The sequence below is a fragment of the Carassius auratus genome, unplaced genomic scaffold (assembly GCF_003368295.1).
Source record: "Carassius auratus strain Wakin unplaced genomic scaffold, ASM336829v1 scaf_tig00019517, whole genome shotgun sequence".
Classification (NCBI taxonomy): Eukaryota; Metazoa; Chordata; class Actinopteri; order Cypriniformes; family Cyprinidae; genus Carassius; species Carassius auratus.
In genome coordinates this window covers 183,903-201,801 of record NW_020524965.1, presented here as the reverse complement: position 1 = coordinate 201,801, position 17,899 = coordinate 183,903, and the positions used below count along the sequence as shown (strand labels likewise).

The following is a 17,899-nucleotide window of genomic DNA, read 5'->3' as shown; positions in this document are numbered from 1 at the left end:
TTCCGAAGTGTTAACTTACACTGTGAAGATTTAAACATATTTATACGTACAGGAAATTGCAATGGAAGACGATTTCAATATATCAACAGACAACGTTGAATTTGTCACAGCCATATTTATTTGAACCAGAATACACAGATAAAGTACTCGGGAGCGATCATGGAAGCATCCGCTACGGCAGCACGTCTTCAAGCCTCAGAGACCGAGATCTCTTAAAAATTGGTGGTGTTTTAGTAGCAAGTGTTGTGAGATGCCAACAGAACTGGAGAACATATGTTGTCACGAATGGAACAACTACAAGACGACAACAAGGACATTATCGTATCACACACCAGCCTGACTGAAGACCTGAGTTTCCTCCGCTGTTGAGCCGCAGCGTTTTGCACGTTGCGTTTAGTTTGCCACGTATAAACTGGAGGCGACGTCCAATGCCAGAGGGACCCAATGGCACGCTGTCAATAGAGTGAGTAATGTGTTGTGTTTATTGTAATTGCAACGATTATAGGGTGCATTATAAACAAATAATTACAGTTACTGCATTATATTTCAGACAGTGCAGATTGGTGGTGTATTGTGTGGTCAACAATAAACAATGAGTGACGTACACGCGTGAGAGATCGCTTCCGGCGCTTTCCGTGCTTGCGCAGACTAAGCCAGAAGCACTCGCACACTCAGATCAGTTGGACGTGGTTGTGTACAGGAGATAAAACCAAAATAAATACTGTTAATTTTCTTACACAAACCGCTCGTTTTGTGTCTTAGGTCATCAATGTGTACATACGATGGGGAATTCTTTAATTTGGACTTCTCTGTGCATGCTCTTTGAGGTGGTGACCATAGACCTCCATTATGTGAGACACGGACAAGAACGGTTTGACCTAAAAATATAAAAATGTAAACTACTTCGAAAACAAAAGACACCTACATCTTGGATGCCCTTAAGTTGAGCTAAAACATACCTAATTTAATTTGAAAGTGAACTATCCCTTTAATTAGTGACGGAAATGGAAAATAAACTTTGGGCCTGATGAAAAACAGCAGTTTAATTCCAGGCTTCACGGGGTAGTCGTGGCCTAATGGTTAGAGAGTCGGACTCCCAATCGAAAGGTTTTGAGTTCGAGTCTCGGGCTGGCAGGAATTGTAGGTGGGGGTAGTGCATGAACAGCTCTCTCTCCACCTTCAATACCACGACTTAGGTGCCCTTGAGCAAGGCATCGAACCCCCAACTGCTCCCCGGGCGCCGCAGCATAAATGGCTGCCCACTGCTCCGTGTGTGTGTGTGTGTGTGTGTGCACCTTGGATGGGTTAAAAGCAGAGCACGAATTCTGAGTATGGGTCACCATACTTGGCTGTATGTCACGTCACACTTTAAAGAGAAAAAAAAAAAATATATATATATATATACCTTTAACATACAAAGTAATTACATTCCGTTTGTTCAGTAATAAAGTAATATATTTTACAAGGCGCTCGTTTAGGTGAATGGCATTGCATCCATTTTGTTAGTTTGAAAATAAAGTGACTAATGATTTTATAGATGAAATTAAAGTACACAAAAGATTTGCACCAATTTGGTGGTGCCAAGGACTACGCTGTTCTTAAAAAAATTGAAAAAAAGCTTGTACTCTAACTCAACCGTTTTCAGAGAATGAGGGAAGGGTGTGCTGTCAGCAGTTGTTTTAATTGTGCCCAGTTTTGGTTAAAGTTAAGTAATATTGATTTGAAATAAGTATCGGTAGCATTTTATAATAATGGTCCATCAGTTAATGTTAGTTTACTGCATTAGTTAACATGATCTAAGCAAGAACAATCCTTCTACAGCATTTATGAATCTTAGTTTGTTAATTTCAACATTTACTAATGCATTATTCAAATCAAAAGTTGTGCTTGTTAACATTAGTTAATACACTGTGAATTAGCATGAACTAACAATGAATAACTGTATTTTCATTAAGATTAACAAAGATGAATAAATACAGTAATGTATTATTCATTGTTTGTTCATGTTACTTAATGAATTAACTAACATTAACTAATGGAGATTATTCTAAAGTGTTACCGAAGTATCAATGGCTCTTGAGAATATCTGGATTTTATAAATGTAATTTGTTAATGTCATTAATCTAAATGAATTAAAAATTTCAAACAGTCACTGAGTGATAGTTAGAGATTTTAAGGTAGCATAGTTATTCATTGTTGTGATATTGACAGAGGCACTGTATTTTCCATTATAAAGTGGAAAACAGTCTGCCAAAGGTGTTGAGTTGGGTTGTGATCTGGTGACCGAACGCCATAGCATTGTTTTAAGATGGCTCGTGGCGGTTTGAATGTGCTGTGGAAGTGGAGTTGTTCACTAAAAATAACTGTTGTTTCTCTCCAAATATGTGTATTTTCAGTGCCACATTATAGCATTTAATTACACTACTGTACCATTATTTATTAATGATTTAGAACTATACCATTGAGGTCCACAAGTCTAAAATAAGCTGAGTGCACATTTCTTAATGTTTGTATTGGGGTTTTCATTAAAAAAAAAAAAAAGAAACATGCCGTATTATTATTTTTTTACTATATATATATGCCATACATTTACAATTTTTATATATATATTTTTTTTTTCCAAAGGATGATGACCCTGCAAGAACCGAAGCGGACATAAAGAAGACCTTTTAGGGATTCTGTGATGAAGGCATGAATTTGCTGATGCAACAGAAGACCCTGAAGATATCTGCATTGTGCTGGAAGATGTGGAGGTGCTTTCTGGTTTAGGTAATGTAGCATTGGCTACAGCCATGCTACTTGGACTAATATACTCTTTAAATCTTACTCATCCATAGGAGATCCATTACACTTTTAAGGTGCTCCAAAAAATGATTCTCGAGCTGAACTTGTGTAAATTGTCTGCCAAAGCACAGGCGCAGAAAACAAAACTCTTCACTTGGGTGTGCTGTTTGAGGATCCCTTTGTGAATGCTGTTTTATTTCCTTGTATGCTCATGTGTTTTTGTTGTATCTGATTTTTTGCATGATGAGCAGAGGTGATTAAGTCTCTCAATCACATTTAATCTCATGTTTAAGAAAACAAAATAAAATAACATTTTGTTATTCTTATATGCTCATGTTTTATTTGCATTGTCATTTCTTAACTTAGTGAGCATGTTTAATTGCCATATTTGCAGTTTTAAGAAGACACTCAAGGTTAAATGTGCTCATGTTTTAAATACAGATTTTTACTAAATGGACTGACTTTTAACATGTTGACTTTCTTCACAGGAGTAGACTATAGGTATACAGTAAATAGGTTTTAATGTAATAGAACATGTATTTCACTTTCATTTGGAAGTAACTGTAGAATCAAGTTAGATAAGTGTAATGATTTAAATTTTTTCTAGTAGGTAGGACAAAAATGTTTGTAGTTGACATTGCATTGATAGATATAGTAGACATGACCAAATTGAATGTAGTTAACATGGCATTATTTTATATAGTAGGCATGACAAAATTCAGAGTAGTTAACCTGACACAACTTTCTCTATTAGGCATGGCAGAACTTTATCTAGTAGAATGGACCAATTTTCTTTTTGTTGTCTTGACTAAAATAATTTAAGTTTGTACAACAAGATTACTACAAATCATTTCAAACTAATTCGATATTGTTTGGAAAATATAATTAAATTTCGTGGAAAAGTTTACTCAAATTTTTTTAAGTTCGTTCAACAACTTTTTTTTTTGAGTGTATATATATATATGTATATATATATATATGTATATATATATATATGTATATATATATATATATGTATATATATATATGTATATATGTATATATATATATGTATATATGTATATATATATGTATATATATATGTATATATATATATATATATATATATATATATATATATATATATATATATATATATATATATATATATATATACACACACACACACACACACACACACACACACACACACACACATACACACACACACACACTGAGGGAGGTCTGTGATTAGGGCAGGCGTACAATGGGAGCCCGTCAAGTGCTCTGGTTGTGGTCAGTGTGGACAGCGGTGAACTGACAGCGGTGCAGACTAAGAGGATAATGGGCTGGGAGTGAGACGGGGACGGCTCTCTCTGTGTGTGCTGGCGTGTCTCTCTCGAGTCCGTCTGTCTCACCACCTCCATTAATCTTTTACTTTGGTCTGCAGCTGCCTGACAGCTCGTCTGTGCAGCGAGGGGTTCGAGGAACAGCGACTGAAGGATGCTGATGGTCTGACGGAAATGAAACCCCCTCCTTCAAACAGATGTTTTCACACCTGTTTGCTCTCATAAACACCATATGATGTTTCTTACATGTTTTAGAGACTAAACAAGTTTTGCTCATTTTATTCAATTAACATGTCACAATATGACTTTATCCAATCTGTTTAATAACATCGCATGTCAGTTACATGAAAGAGTGATGTTTAGCATGAGATTTCAATCTGGCAACCCCATGTTTATCTCCATACCAGCGAGTGGAAGCTGTGGTCACGCCGTTAAGGGAGTCTTAATTGCGAGGTTAATTATCAGCGTCACGGCTGAGGTGTGAGCAAACATACTCGTGTGATCTGGGAGCAGTGTTTGGCAGTTGTTTTATTGAGTCTTTTCCTCCTCATCCTTATAGCATCAACGTTTTTAAAACACGAGAACAAATGAGTCATTTATTAATTTTGTTGTGGCCGCGCATGCGCAACATCCTTTTGTTCGTTGTTTTTCTAAATCTTCTGCTGGATTAGTATACCCAAATTACATATATGTGACGCTGAACCACAAAACCAGTCATAATATTTTTTCAAAACATCATCCGAAAGCTGAACAAATAAGCATTGCATTGATGTATGTTTTGTTCTGATCGGACAATATTTGGCTGAGATACAACTATTTGAAAATCTGGAATCTGCGAGTGCAAAAAATAAAAATAAAAAATAAATAAAAAATCCAAATATTGCGAAAATCTCCTTTAAAGTTGTCCAAATGAAGTTTTTAGCAATGCATATTACTGATAAAAAAAAAATTATATTGATATATTCACATTAGGAATTTTACTAAATATCTTTATGGAACATGATCTTTACTTAATATCCTAATGATTTTTGGCATAAAAGAAAAAATAATAATTTTGAACCATACAATGTATTTTTGGCTATTGCTACAAATATTTGCCAGAGACTCAAGACTGGTTTAGTGCTCCAGGGTCACAAGCCTTTATGACTTTATCACTTTGCGCTTTATTATACGCAAGCTGCCTACTCCCAATCCCAATGCAGCCCTCAACTGTGAAGTGTCATATCGGTGAACAATTGCTGCTTATGATACTTGTAGTGCACTTCAAACTAAACAACATTCTGCTTACGATGTTATAAAATTACGAGGTGATTTAGTTGACATGCTATATGCCTCTAAAAACAATACCATTTTATATCAAGAATGTTATAATGTTATCAAAATTTAAAATGAGTTTATGGTAAATGTTCTTTGGCTAGTCATATAACTTCTTATACATGTAATCACTTGCAAAATCTCTTCATATTGCACACTAAAGTACTTAATTAACACAATTTGCTGCCTACTTCAAATGAATACTTTTTTTTGTATATTTGTTAACTTTAATATGTTGCATTTGAGTGAAAACTTGCATATTACTTATGATTTCACATCACGGTCTGTCAGGTCTGGAAGTTTAGTGTTTTTTTGTTTAGTTTTTTTCTGTTGAGGGCAGACAGGAAAGTATGGGAGTATGTCCATTGATGGTACCATGGTAAGTGATTGTCATTCAATGTGCTAGACTCTACATGCTTTTCTAAAGGAAGGCGTCTTATCTTATCAGGTATGAGATCCGGGATACACACTTGGTGGAGGAGAGCGTTATGATGACCCTGAAGGATAAGGCGGACTTCTCCGTCTTCAAGCCCCGTCCCTTCAACATGCGCGAGTTCTACGATCGAACGGGCCACGACATTAAAGAAATGCTGCTGTCCTGCTACTTCAGAGGAGTCGAATGCAGCGCCGAAGACTTCTCAGTGGTAAGAACGGAAAAGGACGGAATCTGATTGGTGGTGACTGGAATTATGGGAAAAAAATTTGTTTTCTTGTCTGTATTTTTTTTTTTTTTGTACTATAGTTTTTGTTGGACTTGTCTTCTTAAGGTCATGTGTTGAGTTCATACAGTTGTACTAAAGCGAGCATTGCTGCCTAGTGAGATAGTTAGAGATTATTTCTACCTGTGAGGTCCTATCGATCTGATCCTCAGGTAATATCATTAAGAGGCCTCACTTAAAAGATTCCTTTATTCCCCTGGTGATCCACGGATAAGAATTCTGGAATGGGGTCTTGCTTTATCTGATTGATGGCATCTGTAGAGGGAAAGTTGTTTTATTTTCCAGTATAGATGTTATAACTTTTTTTTTTTTTAAGCACAATTTATTTTTTTATCCAAACATGTATGGTTGCAAAAATTGCAGTTTTGTAGAGTGCAATGATAACTTTTGATTGACCATGAGCATTTAATAATAATTAGTTTAAAGGTCCCGTTCTTCGTGATCCCATGTTTCAAACTTTAGTTAGTGTGTAATGTTGTTGTTAGAGTATAAATAATATCTGTAAAATTCTAAAGCTCAAAGTTCAATGCCAAGCGAGATATTTTATTTAATAGAATTCGCCTACAACGAACGACCCGTTTGGAATACATCCCTCTAGTTTTTTGACTAACCTCCGCCCACATGAATACACAAAAAGGGGGGTGTGGTCTTTTTGCGCTCCGACGGAGAAGAAGAAGAGTTGCGTTTGAATAGTGTGTTTGTCACCATGTCGTCAAAACGCTGTTATTTTCATCTCAGAGTCAAATCACCTTTGTTTGGGCTTCCCAGGGACGGTGTACTTGGAGATTAATGGTTACAATTTATGTTTAACTCGGTTCCTGAAAATTATAATCCACATGTAAAACTATGTGCAGCACATTTTGCGGAGGACAGCTTCCTCAATCTCAATCAGTTTAATGCCGGATTCGCACAAAGATTATTCTTGAAAGATGGAGCAGTTCCCTCTTTGTCTGGAGAAGGTGTTGTTTATGGACCACAACCGGTTAGTGTATTTTATTATTTAAGTTGGTGCGTTTAACAGTTTCTGTTAACTTATTACACAAAGGGCAACACTGTTTAGCTTTGTTAACTAGATGTTAGGGCTGTGCAAAAAAAAAAAAAATGTGATTTTCATGTGCATCTCATCAGTAAAAACGCTCCTGTGATTATAAGTACATCTCCAGCGCATGCTCCTGCCCACTTGCTTCTCAAAACTAGCCAATCGCGTTTGCAGGAGGGCAGCGCGCACTCAGCTGCTGTCGAATCACAACACAGGAACCGCTGGCCCAATCAGCACTCGTCACGTATTTCTGAAGGAGGGACTTCATAGAACAAGGAAGACATCAGCCAATTTTTGTGACAGTGAAAACAGCGGTATACAGATAGGTAATTGTGAAAAATACTGTGTTTTTGACATGCAAAACATAAACACATATTTAATATTGAACACTGTAAACACAATCAAAGCTTCAAAAAAGCATGAAAAACGGGACCTTAAATTATTTATTTTAATGAACGCTCGAGCATTGAGATTGCTAGTTTAATTGAATCTTTAAGACGTTATCGTCCTGGTTAACATGAATGACTGGGATGGAAAGGATTTTTAAGCTGAGCTGTGTCCATACATCAGTTTAAAGAGCTGTGTGAGAGGACCGTATTGATTATTGATGAGAGGCGATTAATTAGTGTTACTCTGACGAGAGATGAACCCTGACATTAAGTGCTGCAGAAGATCTAAACGAAATTATGATTGATTTAAAACTACTTCTAGTGCAAGTCTGAGTTTGTGTTCGATTTATTTATCTGAAATTTGCTAATTCAGCTATTTTCACATTCATTTATAATTTAATGCTTTGCGAAGCTTATTTTCATTCCATGCAGAAATCTCATGTTTTAGCCACTATAGAGATGTTTCTGTGGTTGTTTCTTGATTCTTACATGCTTTCAGTCATATTCCATAACATCCGATTATTTAATATATAATTGTAGGTTAATTAATAGTTGACTTGTTTTTGCAATAAAAAAAAGTGATTTGCATTTTCTTACAATGCAAGAATGTACCGTATTTTTCGGACTATAAGTTGCATCAGTCCAAAAATACGTCATGATGAGGAAAAACACATATATAAGTCGCACTGGACTATAAGTCGCATTTATTTAAAACTAAGAGAAAGCATTACCATCTACAGCCGCGAGAGGGCGCTCTATGTTTTCAGTGTAGGCTACAGGAGCACTGAGCAGCATAGAGCGCCCTCTCGCGGCTGGAGATGGTAATTCTTTCTCTTGGTTTATATTTCTTAGTTCATTTCTCTTGGTTCATGTCAAATTAATTTTGATAAATAAGTCGCACCTGACAATAAGTCGCAGGACCAGCCAAACTATGAAAAAAAATGTGACTTCTACCGGAAAATACGGTACACATTTGCATCTCTCAGTGTAAGATTCCACACATTTACCTCAAGAATGACCTGTTTTGGCTGCTTAAGGTTTTTGAGTGATCTGTTGCTTTATAAGTTTTTCACATCACTAAAGCTTTTGTGGATTTTTTGAAGACCAGAAGATGGTTTTCTAAAGAACCTTAAAACGTAATAATCTAATTTCCACCTATATCAATGGTATTCAAACTGTGACGCATTAAAATAGATTTGTGTTAAATTTGTAATTCCTTTCATTTTGTACTTGTATATTACATCTTTTGTTTTTGTTTGAAGAAAAGACTAAAAGACATCCATTACTCCCATTTTTTTATGAACTTTACGCAAGCAGGTGAATCCTTTCAAGTAAAATAATTGCTTTACCTAATTTATTTAAATATCTCCTGATAAAAAAAAAATATTTTCTCAGTGTTCGTTTTCAGTGGTGTGTGCGCTGTGTGAAACATTTGAGCTCATTATAGGAACCACAGCCTGTTTTGCTGACCTCATGCTCTTGGAGAATCAAAAGGTCCTTCTAATGACCTGCAGGACACGGCTGTCATGCATATAAACCTGAGTTTTAAAAGTGTATGTTGAGACATAAGCGAGCATCTGTGCCGTTTGCTTCAGTGTCCTGGTGGACCCATAAGCCCCGGCGGCTGTGTGTGACCCTTCGTGTACGAGTGTGAGTGTGTGTGTTTGTGCTGATGTTGAACAGCTCAGCAGAGAGCAGTAACGCTGTCTGTCTGATGTTTGTTTATAGTCTTCCTATCTATAGTTTTTTCTAACGTTCATTAATTCGTTTTCTTTGTTCTATTGTTCTACCCAGCGTCCTGTCTGTCGTTCTTCATTCCATGTCTATTTTCTATTATTAGTTAGTTCTCTCCGTCTAGCATTCTGCCTGTTGTTCGTTCATTTAATCTATCTTTTTCTAATCTATTTTAGTAAGCCACTTTAGGAGTTATTTAGCTGCTTTCCAAAATTGAGTTTTATTGTGCATCTGTCGAAAACGGTCAAGTCTTGCATTTCTTGGTAGATGTTCCACCTCCAAACTCTCATTATATGAAGCCACAGAAGACCAGAAGGGCCGTTTGGTGTCAGGTTCCTTCAGCGAGGCAACACTGCAACCTAAAAACAGGCCTGAGTCCAGTCTGAGTTCAAGTGTGTGTTGAGACGGCTCGGTCCGCTGCTCCCTGACTGGGAAATATCCAGCCGGTGCACTTCAGTTTAGCATATTCTACCTTTATCCCTAGATTAATAGGCTATAGAAATTTCAGCAGTTTCTCAATATTACTCTAGCGATTTCTAATGCAACACTAAGACGTCTCTTGTGGCCATTTTAACCTCGTGTTGTGGGTTCTGAAAAGCCTGGCTTGTCTTTGGATATTACAAACAGCTGAATGATTGTTATTTAATGCTAGGCAGTCCATTTTTAAAATCAAATTAAAGACTTAATATTCTTGTTACTTACTCAAATTATTTACATATATCAGTCGGTGTTGAGAGAAGCTGCCGAATGAAGACTTCACAACATTGGGGCTTATGAGAAAATGTGCTGCTGGCTGCTAGTACCCTCCTTTTCCCATATCTTGTTATTTGTCATTTTATTTTGGAAAGGCAGATGTGTGAATGAGGGAGTGGGAGGGTGCATCGGCTCACGGCGTAATAGCTTTAAACCAGAGAATACACTACTGCTTGTACACAAATAGAAAACAAATACCATTGGCAGATTATTAAACTTCTTTCAAGCGAAAACTCAATTCATTTGTTTTTTTGTTTTTTTGTAAAGGAGACAGTAATTTTTACTTAAATGACGATGCATTAAAGCACTCAGATCAAACTAGAAACCTTGCAGCAAGTGGATTAAACAAACAATTTGAGCACTTTAGCGACAATGGAGCAACATGGCAACACCCCCAGAAACTGCACACAACGCATTAAACCACTCCAGATGATCTCATAACAATGTGGTAAACACTCAGAACACCTTAGCAACCTCTCGGCCCCATAGTTAACAAGTTGGCAACCACCCAAAGGACACTAGCAACTGGCGCAATGCATTAAACCACTCAAAACACCCCAGAGACTTCATAGCTATGTGTTAAAACACCTAAGCAGCTGTTCTGCAACATGGCAAAGCCTTGGTAACCACTCAGAACATGCTAAAACCATTCAGAACACCCTAATGACCTTACAGCAATTAAAATGAAAACTGTCATAAATTACTTGCCCTCATGTCGTTCCAAACGCGTAAGATCTTTATCTTCGGAACATAAATATATAGATATTTTTGATGGCGTTCGATGAACATCCTTGCAACCTTATAGCGATATGTTAAAACACACTAGAAAACATTATATTCAACATGGGGGCAGCTCTGGCCTAATGGCTAGAGAGTTGGGTTTGTAACCCGAAGGTTGCAGGTTTGAGTCCTGGTGTTGGCAGGAGTTGTAGGTGGGAGGCTGTGAATGAACAATGCTCTCTTCCACCCTCAATACTCATGTCTGAAGTGCCTTTGAGCAAAGCACTGAACCCTCAGTTGCTCACCGGGTGCTCGATCTATATCTGCCCACTGCTCTGGGTGTGTGTGTGTGTGCTCACTTCTCACTGCTGTGTGTGTGCACATGGATGGGTTAAATGCAGAGCACCAATTTCGAGTATGGGTTACCATACTTGGCAAATGTCACGACTTTCACATCGTTGTGGGGTGTTTTTGACGTGTAGTCGCATTTTTTTTTTTTTTTTTTCAGAATTTGAAAGAAAATTGTTAATTTCCTATCTATTAATTTTTGGATTTATTTAGATGGAGAGCCTCTGCTTCCTCTCGCCTCTTCAGATGTTGCATTCTGCCTCATGTACGCGGGTCTTATGAATGCGAGATGTGTTTGATGGACAATTCAACAGGGCTCAGCGCTTCACGTGTGTGTGTGTGTGTGTGTGTGTATTCCCGTTCGATCAAACTGGCCTACCTTTCTTCAGATCTCTTGATTTTTTTTGTATTCCTCTTGTCTCTCCCTCTCTCGAAGCACTTCGATGTGAATGGACGTGTTTGTTCTGTTACCAGTACTACGAAAAAATACGAAGCCGCTCTGACCATATTAGCTCTTCTTTTGTGATTCAAAGTTTGTGAAGGAAGGTTTTTTTTTCTCTGTCTCACAGAGTGCGATTACTCTCCCTCACAAATAAAAACGTAGGATGGGAAATTGGAGGCCCTTTGTGAGTTTAAGGCAAAGCCGATTACTTTTACTTCCTAATAAACAGAATTTGAGACCGGCCTAATTTGAAATTTTGATGTGCAACCGAGTGAAAAGATTCCTTGCTTTGCATAGCCGCCTATTCCATTGTATTTTCAAAGCCATGCTCAAATATATTATATTTATTTTCATAATCATCCGGCAGATTCTTGGTCTTCCTGATCCACTAAATAATCCTGTAAGGCTTTTTACCCTCATAAAGCTCCACAGAGTTATTCTTGTTTATTACATACAATAACTGCAACTTTTAGAAACCTGAAAGGAAACTACTTTTTTATTTTAGTTTAATGGTTGAGTACATTGGTTTGTGGCTATGGTTTTTCCTTTGTCTCTCTTTCTCTCATTTGTATGTGGCGGTTGATGAGAGGTGATATTTCATCTTCATCATGTCAGAGGGAAATAGTAACGCTGGCATACCGGCCAAGAGGTCAGATGGTGAACATGCATGTTGTGCTGACACGACCCCTGCTGCACATTGAGCCCCGTAACCTGCTGCTAACACACACACACACACACACACACTAACACACACACACTTTTACTGACCACACATGATTCAACTACAGATTTGAGGTGAGGATTAATATCAGTGGCCAGTCTGCTGCTAATTTGAGTCTTTATGATAACGATCTCCTTCGGCAAAGCAGATTCAATCAGAACGAAATTGCATGCAGTTATAATTAATGAATATGTATTGGCAAACAGCTCAGATGTATTGAAGCCACTGAAGCTCGTTTCACTCAATATGTTTGAACGTTACAACAGAGGCCTGTAATTAAGATCCATTTCTGTAGTGAATAATTTGTGTTCATTTGTACCGTATGTTCAGCTAAATGTAATTATTCTGATAGGAAGACATCAGATCAGTTTCAAAACCTAGTGTGCAGTGGTATTTTAGTGTTTAGATACTGAATTAGCTATTTGTAATTTTTTTTAATTGTATTATTTGTAGTAATTTTCTCAGACTCTTAGAATGTGGTTATGAGAATGTATTAGCTCAGTAGGTTTTTGAAACCGATCTGTGGTTAGCTTGAAAAATGTGCATTAAATACATACACGTTAAAAGATCAGTTTGAAGCTGATTGGTGTGGGAAATCACATGACTGGAAATGGATCTAGTACAGAAATGTTACTTTGACCCCCAGTTGAAAACGTCTTCTGTTTGTAGTCACAAAACATCTGATTGGTTAAGCCTTCCCTTCACTGTCTGTAGCCCCGCCCACTTGTACTTGGCGCATGAGGTTGTCGTTATTGAGCCATCCAATGCATTCCTCAATGTCTTTCTCCACAGGACTGCAGGAACATTGATAACGGGCATGAATCAATCCATCTATTGGCTAGACACCTGCTGGGCTTCAGATAGTGTCTGGCTGTCTAACCGCTTGAAATTGTACCCAGAATTGATCAAAAACTTTGCACGCTTCCATCCTGCGTCACTAAGTGCATTAGTTGAAGTTCACAAGCTCTTGAAGTTCTTGTATGGCGTTCTATGTCTTTAAATCCCTCAGGTGTCTTCATTTTCATTCAGGGCTCGTTGGAGACCTCAGCTCTCGCTGTTATGATTCCCACAACCCCTTTCCAGGCCAAATCAATCAATTCTCCATTACTGTGGAGATCTATTAGATCCGACTGGTGAATTATAAATACATGGCTAATGAGGGACAGGGTCTTTAGGGGACGAGAGGGTCTGATGTTTTCACTATGGGTCCTCTGTGAGGTCCAAGACAGGAGTGAAAAGTTGAACTGCTCCATTTACAGTTTTAGAGAAGCTATTGAGGTATGAAGGACCTCATGTGTGACTTTTTGTTCTTAACGGTGGCTGGGTCTTGTTAGTTTTGGGATATTGATTTGTTAAGCAACGAGGGGAGCAGATTCAATATCTTTCTATGAAGGCACTGGAGATGCAAAACGTTTTATTAGTGTCTAATTATCCTTGATGATCACTTAATAGATTCAGTTTAACCAAGTTAAATGATCAACCCAAAGGTTCATGGGAAATTGATCGAATGATCATATCACATCCTGTGTGATTTCAGAATTTCTCTTCAGCCTAAGCAATTCTGTCATCATTAAAGCTTGATCGACTTTTTGTAATTGCTTTTAATAGATTGTGGTTTGTTGAAGTGTGAAGTACCACCACTGAATTTTATATTCTGTTTTACTCAATTAGTGAGATTGCAGTCGGAGCTGAATTTCACAAGAATGCAAATTAGTACAATAAATAAATGGTCTAAATGGAAAACATTTTTCTGTTTTTCACATTAAAACAAAAAGACAGCTTGGGCAATGCATCCTGATTCATTAATGAATGAATGATTGTTCTAAGACAATAAAACTCATCATCATTTTAATCATTTTACATCATGATTAAATAATTATGCATCTTTCATGACTCTTTCTCCAGGTTGCATCATTAACTGGCAAAGATTTTCTGTTTAATTTAATGACAAATAAGTTAAACTGACTCAGAGAAAATCAGCTGATTTCTTCCAAAACACATTTATTCATTTAGATGAAGTTTTTTACAGAAATGATATGTTCAGCAACAGATTTTCTTTTTCATTCCTTCAAACAATTTGTTCAACACAATTTATTTCGGAATGAATCAAGTGACTGCCTTTATGAGTGAGTCAATGAATCATGCACTAATTTATTCAGGAATAAAATATCTGTTATGAGTTGTTGAATAATCTGTTTAACTGATTCGTTCACACAGTTTCTTTCTGAAATGAATGAGTCATTGAGTCATTTGTTCAACCAATTTGTTTAAATACACTAGTAAATTCAGGGACAAAACTGGTGAGTGTATTTGTCTTAGTCATTTAATTATTCAATTAAAATGGTTAGTCATTCAACTCAAATGATTTGTTAAAACAGTAATTCACTCATGAGTAAATCAAGTGCCTTTTATATATGAGTCATTGAATGTGTTTAATCGATTTGTTAAAATGTATTCATTCAAAAACAAATGAACAGTCAGCTGACTCATTCAGGAATTTAAATCAAACGAGTCAAGTGTTCACAAGTTCAAACGAGTCTTTGACAATCAGATATATTTGCAGTAGGGCTGGGCAATAATTCGATAACGATAATTATCACGATATAATTTTCCTCGATAAAATGATATGAAGATTTCGATAAATGTTCTATATAATGTTTATGTGGTCTATCATATAGAGACCATCTTCAGCATTTAGTTTAGTAACCGTATAAAACTCATCAGGAAATAATTGTCACCTTCACAATTGCGGGCATCTTTTCTTCAGGCCAGTCATCATGCTTGTAGTAGGTGGTTGCCAGCATTTGGTTCATTGGCTGATGATTCGTATGTTTCTGGCGCTCCAACAAACAAAAAATATAAATAAGCGTACATCTGCCATCGCCAGATGCCACCTATATGATCCATATGGTCCCGACTCATTTTTCCGAGATGGTTTTCCCCAGTGGAAAGGAGATAAACCAGGTCTACGCTTGCCTTTTAAATGTTGCCAGATCCCGCTTGTTTGCTTTACAGCTTTATGACATTTAATTACGCCAAGATCTGTGCGATTCAAAGACAAATTCAATCTAAGGAATCTGTTTAAAGCCATAAATAATGACTTCAGCGGCTGCTGGCCCTCAAAACTCTTGGTTTTTCAATGAAAACGAAGAGGTTTTGGGAATATGAAATGATCTTGAGCAGCTTATTCCTTAAAGAATCAATTATGTACGCTTTGGAGAAGATCAGAAGTGCTCGCCTGGCTTTTCAGAGACAGGAAGTGTGCGTTTGAAATAAGGAAGCTGATGTGTGTGCCAGGAACTTATCATTATTGCTCTGGGGAGAGAGAGAAAGAGAGAGGGGAAGTTGGGTGAGAGCAATGGAGAACATCCCTTGCATGCTAAACAGTGATAACCCTTGCCACCCAAAACCTGTCAGGAAACTCCAGGTCTCCTCTGAGACGCTCGCATCCTATGCTGGTGAGCAGAGGCGTTTGATTTCTAACTGAGAGGATGGTTATCCCAGCGTGATCTATTGTTCAGCACAGCATCTTCAAAAGCAATTGGCTCAGACATGACAACATCTTGATAATCTTAAAAATGTTGATTCTAAACATCTATTGGTTTTAAAACATCTGAGTTTCTAATGGTGGTTTTTACTCAAAACACCATTTACACCATTTTCTTGGAGCGTACACGAGAGACCATGGCACGACCAAACCAAAGCTGTTATCAGAAAGTAATGTTGGTCGGCTTGTATCTGTAATAGTGGTCATGACCTCTGGCTAGGGACAATGTTGCTTTATTCAAGTGTATACAGATCTATGAGGACTAAATAAAATAACTTTTAGAATGAGCAAGAATGGGGCGGCCATCTAAATGATATTAGCTCATTCCCTCTGTCTAGTGTTCAAGGTGATTATGTGACTGTAAAATCTGTGTAAAACACAGGATTCTCTGAGCAACATAAGAATCTGGACGAACGAGTACAATCAGAAAAAATAAGTTAAAGGTACAATTTGTAAGATGTTTGCAGTAAAATATCTAAAAACCACTAGGCTAGTGTTATATATTTTGTCCATCTGGTTACTAACAATATCTCTAATGTTTTCAACTACTTTCAAATCATGAGAAAATCCCCATTCTAAACAATGACACGGGGCAGTGCATTCGCCTGTCGATGACGTTAGTTACCCTTTGTTACCGCCTTTACTGACGTACAAATCACATGACAAAAGTGTCGTGGACAAATGCGGAAGTAGCTTCGCAACAAACTTCAACTACAAAGAAATGCAGATCTCGCTTGTGTTTTACTTGACAGGTGAGTTGTTTTGATTCGTATCTTTACTGAAAACGTATGCTATTATAACGATCAACAAGATTAGTATTATGGGGCATACACGCCAAATGCGGGGAATCGCGTCTCTAGACCCATATTCATAGTCTGATCGCGTCTTTGCATTGACTTTGTATGCAATCTACTCGCGCAAATCGTTGAACTCGCGTTAAATACATGATTTATCTTTCTGTCTGATTGATGGACCGTCAGCGGTTGGGTAGAAGACAACAAATTCCATCATACCACGCTCCTTATTAGCGCCATCAAACCACGCGATTGTTATTGTTTTGATAGTGTGCCCTCTAGTGGCAGGTCCTACAACCTGGATCTTTAACGAGCAGCCAAATGTCAGAAGCAGGAGAATTACAAATGGACAATCAACTGACTGATATCAACTTAAATTCAAGGTCATAATAAAATGCTGCCAGATTAGAGTTTAAATTTAATTAAATTACTTTGCGCACCAAAAAGACCCGAAAACACAGGAACCCTTCAACTGCCATTGGATACGTTACATTTTATTGTTATAGTTTCTTAAATTATTAGTTGTAATTACAGTATGATTTTTTTTTATTAATAATTTTCTTCAGCAAGGATGCATTAAATTGTTCAAAAGTGACTGTAGAGATGATGTGTCAAACTATTTCAGTTTCAAAGAAACCAATGAAATATCGTTTCCACAGATTTAAGCAACAAACGGTTTTCATCAAAGCAATTACATTTTAAAATATATTCAAATAGAAATATCTTATTTTAAATTGTATAAATGTCATTATTACTGTTTTTACTGCATTTCTGATCAAATAAATGCAACTTCGGTGAGCAGAAGAGACTTTAGTTTATACCTTCATCCAGTAATCTCCATCTCATGTGTTTTTCTCAGTTCTGTTCTTTGCTGCTTGAACGTGTCAGTGATATAAGCTCAAGGTTTTCAGAGTCTGGCTCTGCTCCTAATGATGGTGATGCTTTTTCTCTCTGTTAGTTTTGGCTCCCGTCCCTTTTTTCTCTTCCTCTGGTCTAAAACACACTTGCGTCTTTGCCGTTTCCTCTCGTTCTGAAGGCAAACCTTACATGTTGCACTCGGTGGGAGGTTTGAATAACCTTTGCTCAAGTACAGAAAGGTTTTTGGCAGCCGTGAAAGGACATCTAAAGGCTGTACTTTAGCGAGTAACACCTTTATTGTGCATCTCTCAACAGTCTGTTTGTTACACTTCTGAAATGATAAATTAATGGACCAGAATTAAATTGATTGAATTCAATTATGTCATGTCACGGAGTGCAAAGGCCGTAA

General features: G+C 37.2%; 1 protein-coding gene across 1 annotated transcript in view; it reads left to right on the top strand.

The window, feature by feature from the left end:
- LOC113076266 (acid-sensing ion channel 1B) overlaps positions 1-17,899 on the top strand; it is a 133,790-nt gene that overhangs the window by 17,091 nt on the left and 98,800 nt on the right. Inside the window, exon 2 of the mRNA XM_026248927.1 lies at positions 5,875-6,070. Coding sequence (XP_026104712.1) covers positions 5,875-6,070 — 196 coding nt within the window. The remainder of the gene's footprint in view (positions 1-5,874; positions 6,071-17,899) is intronic.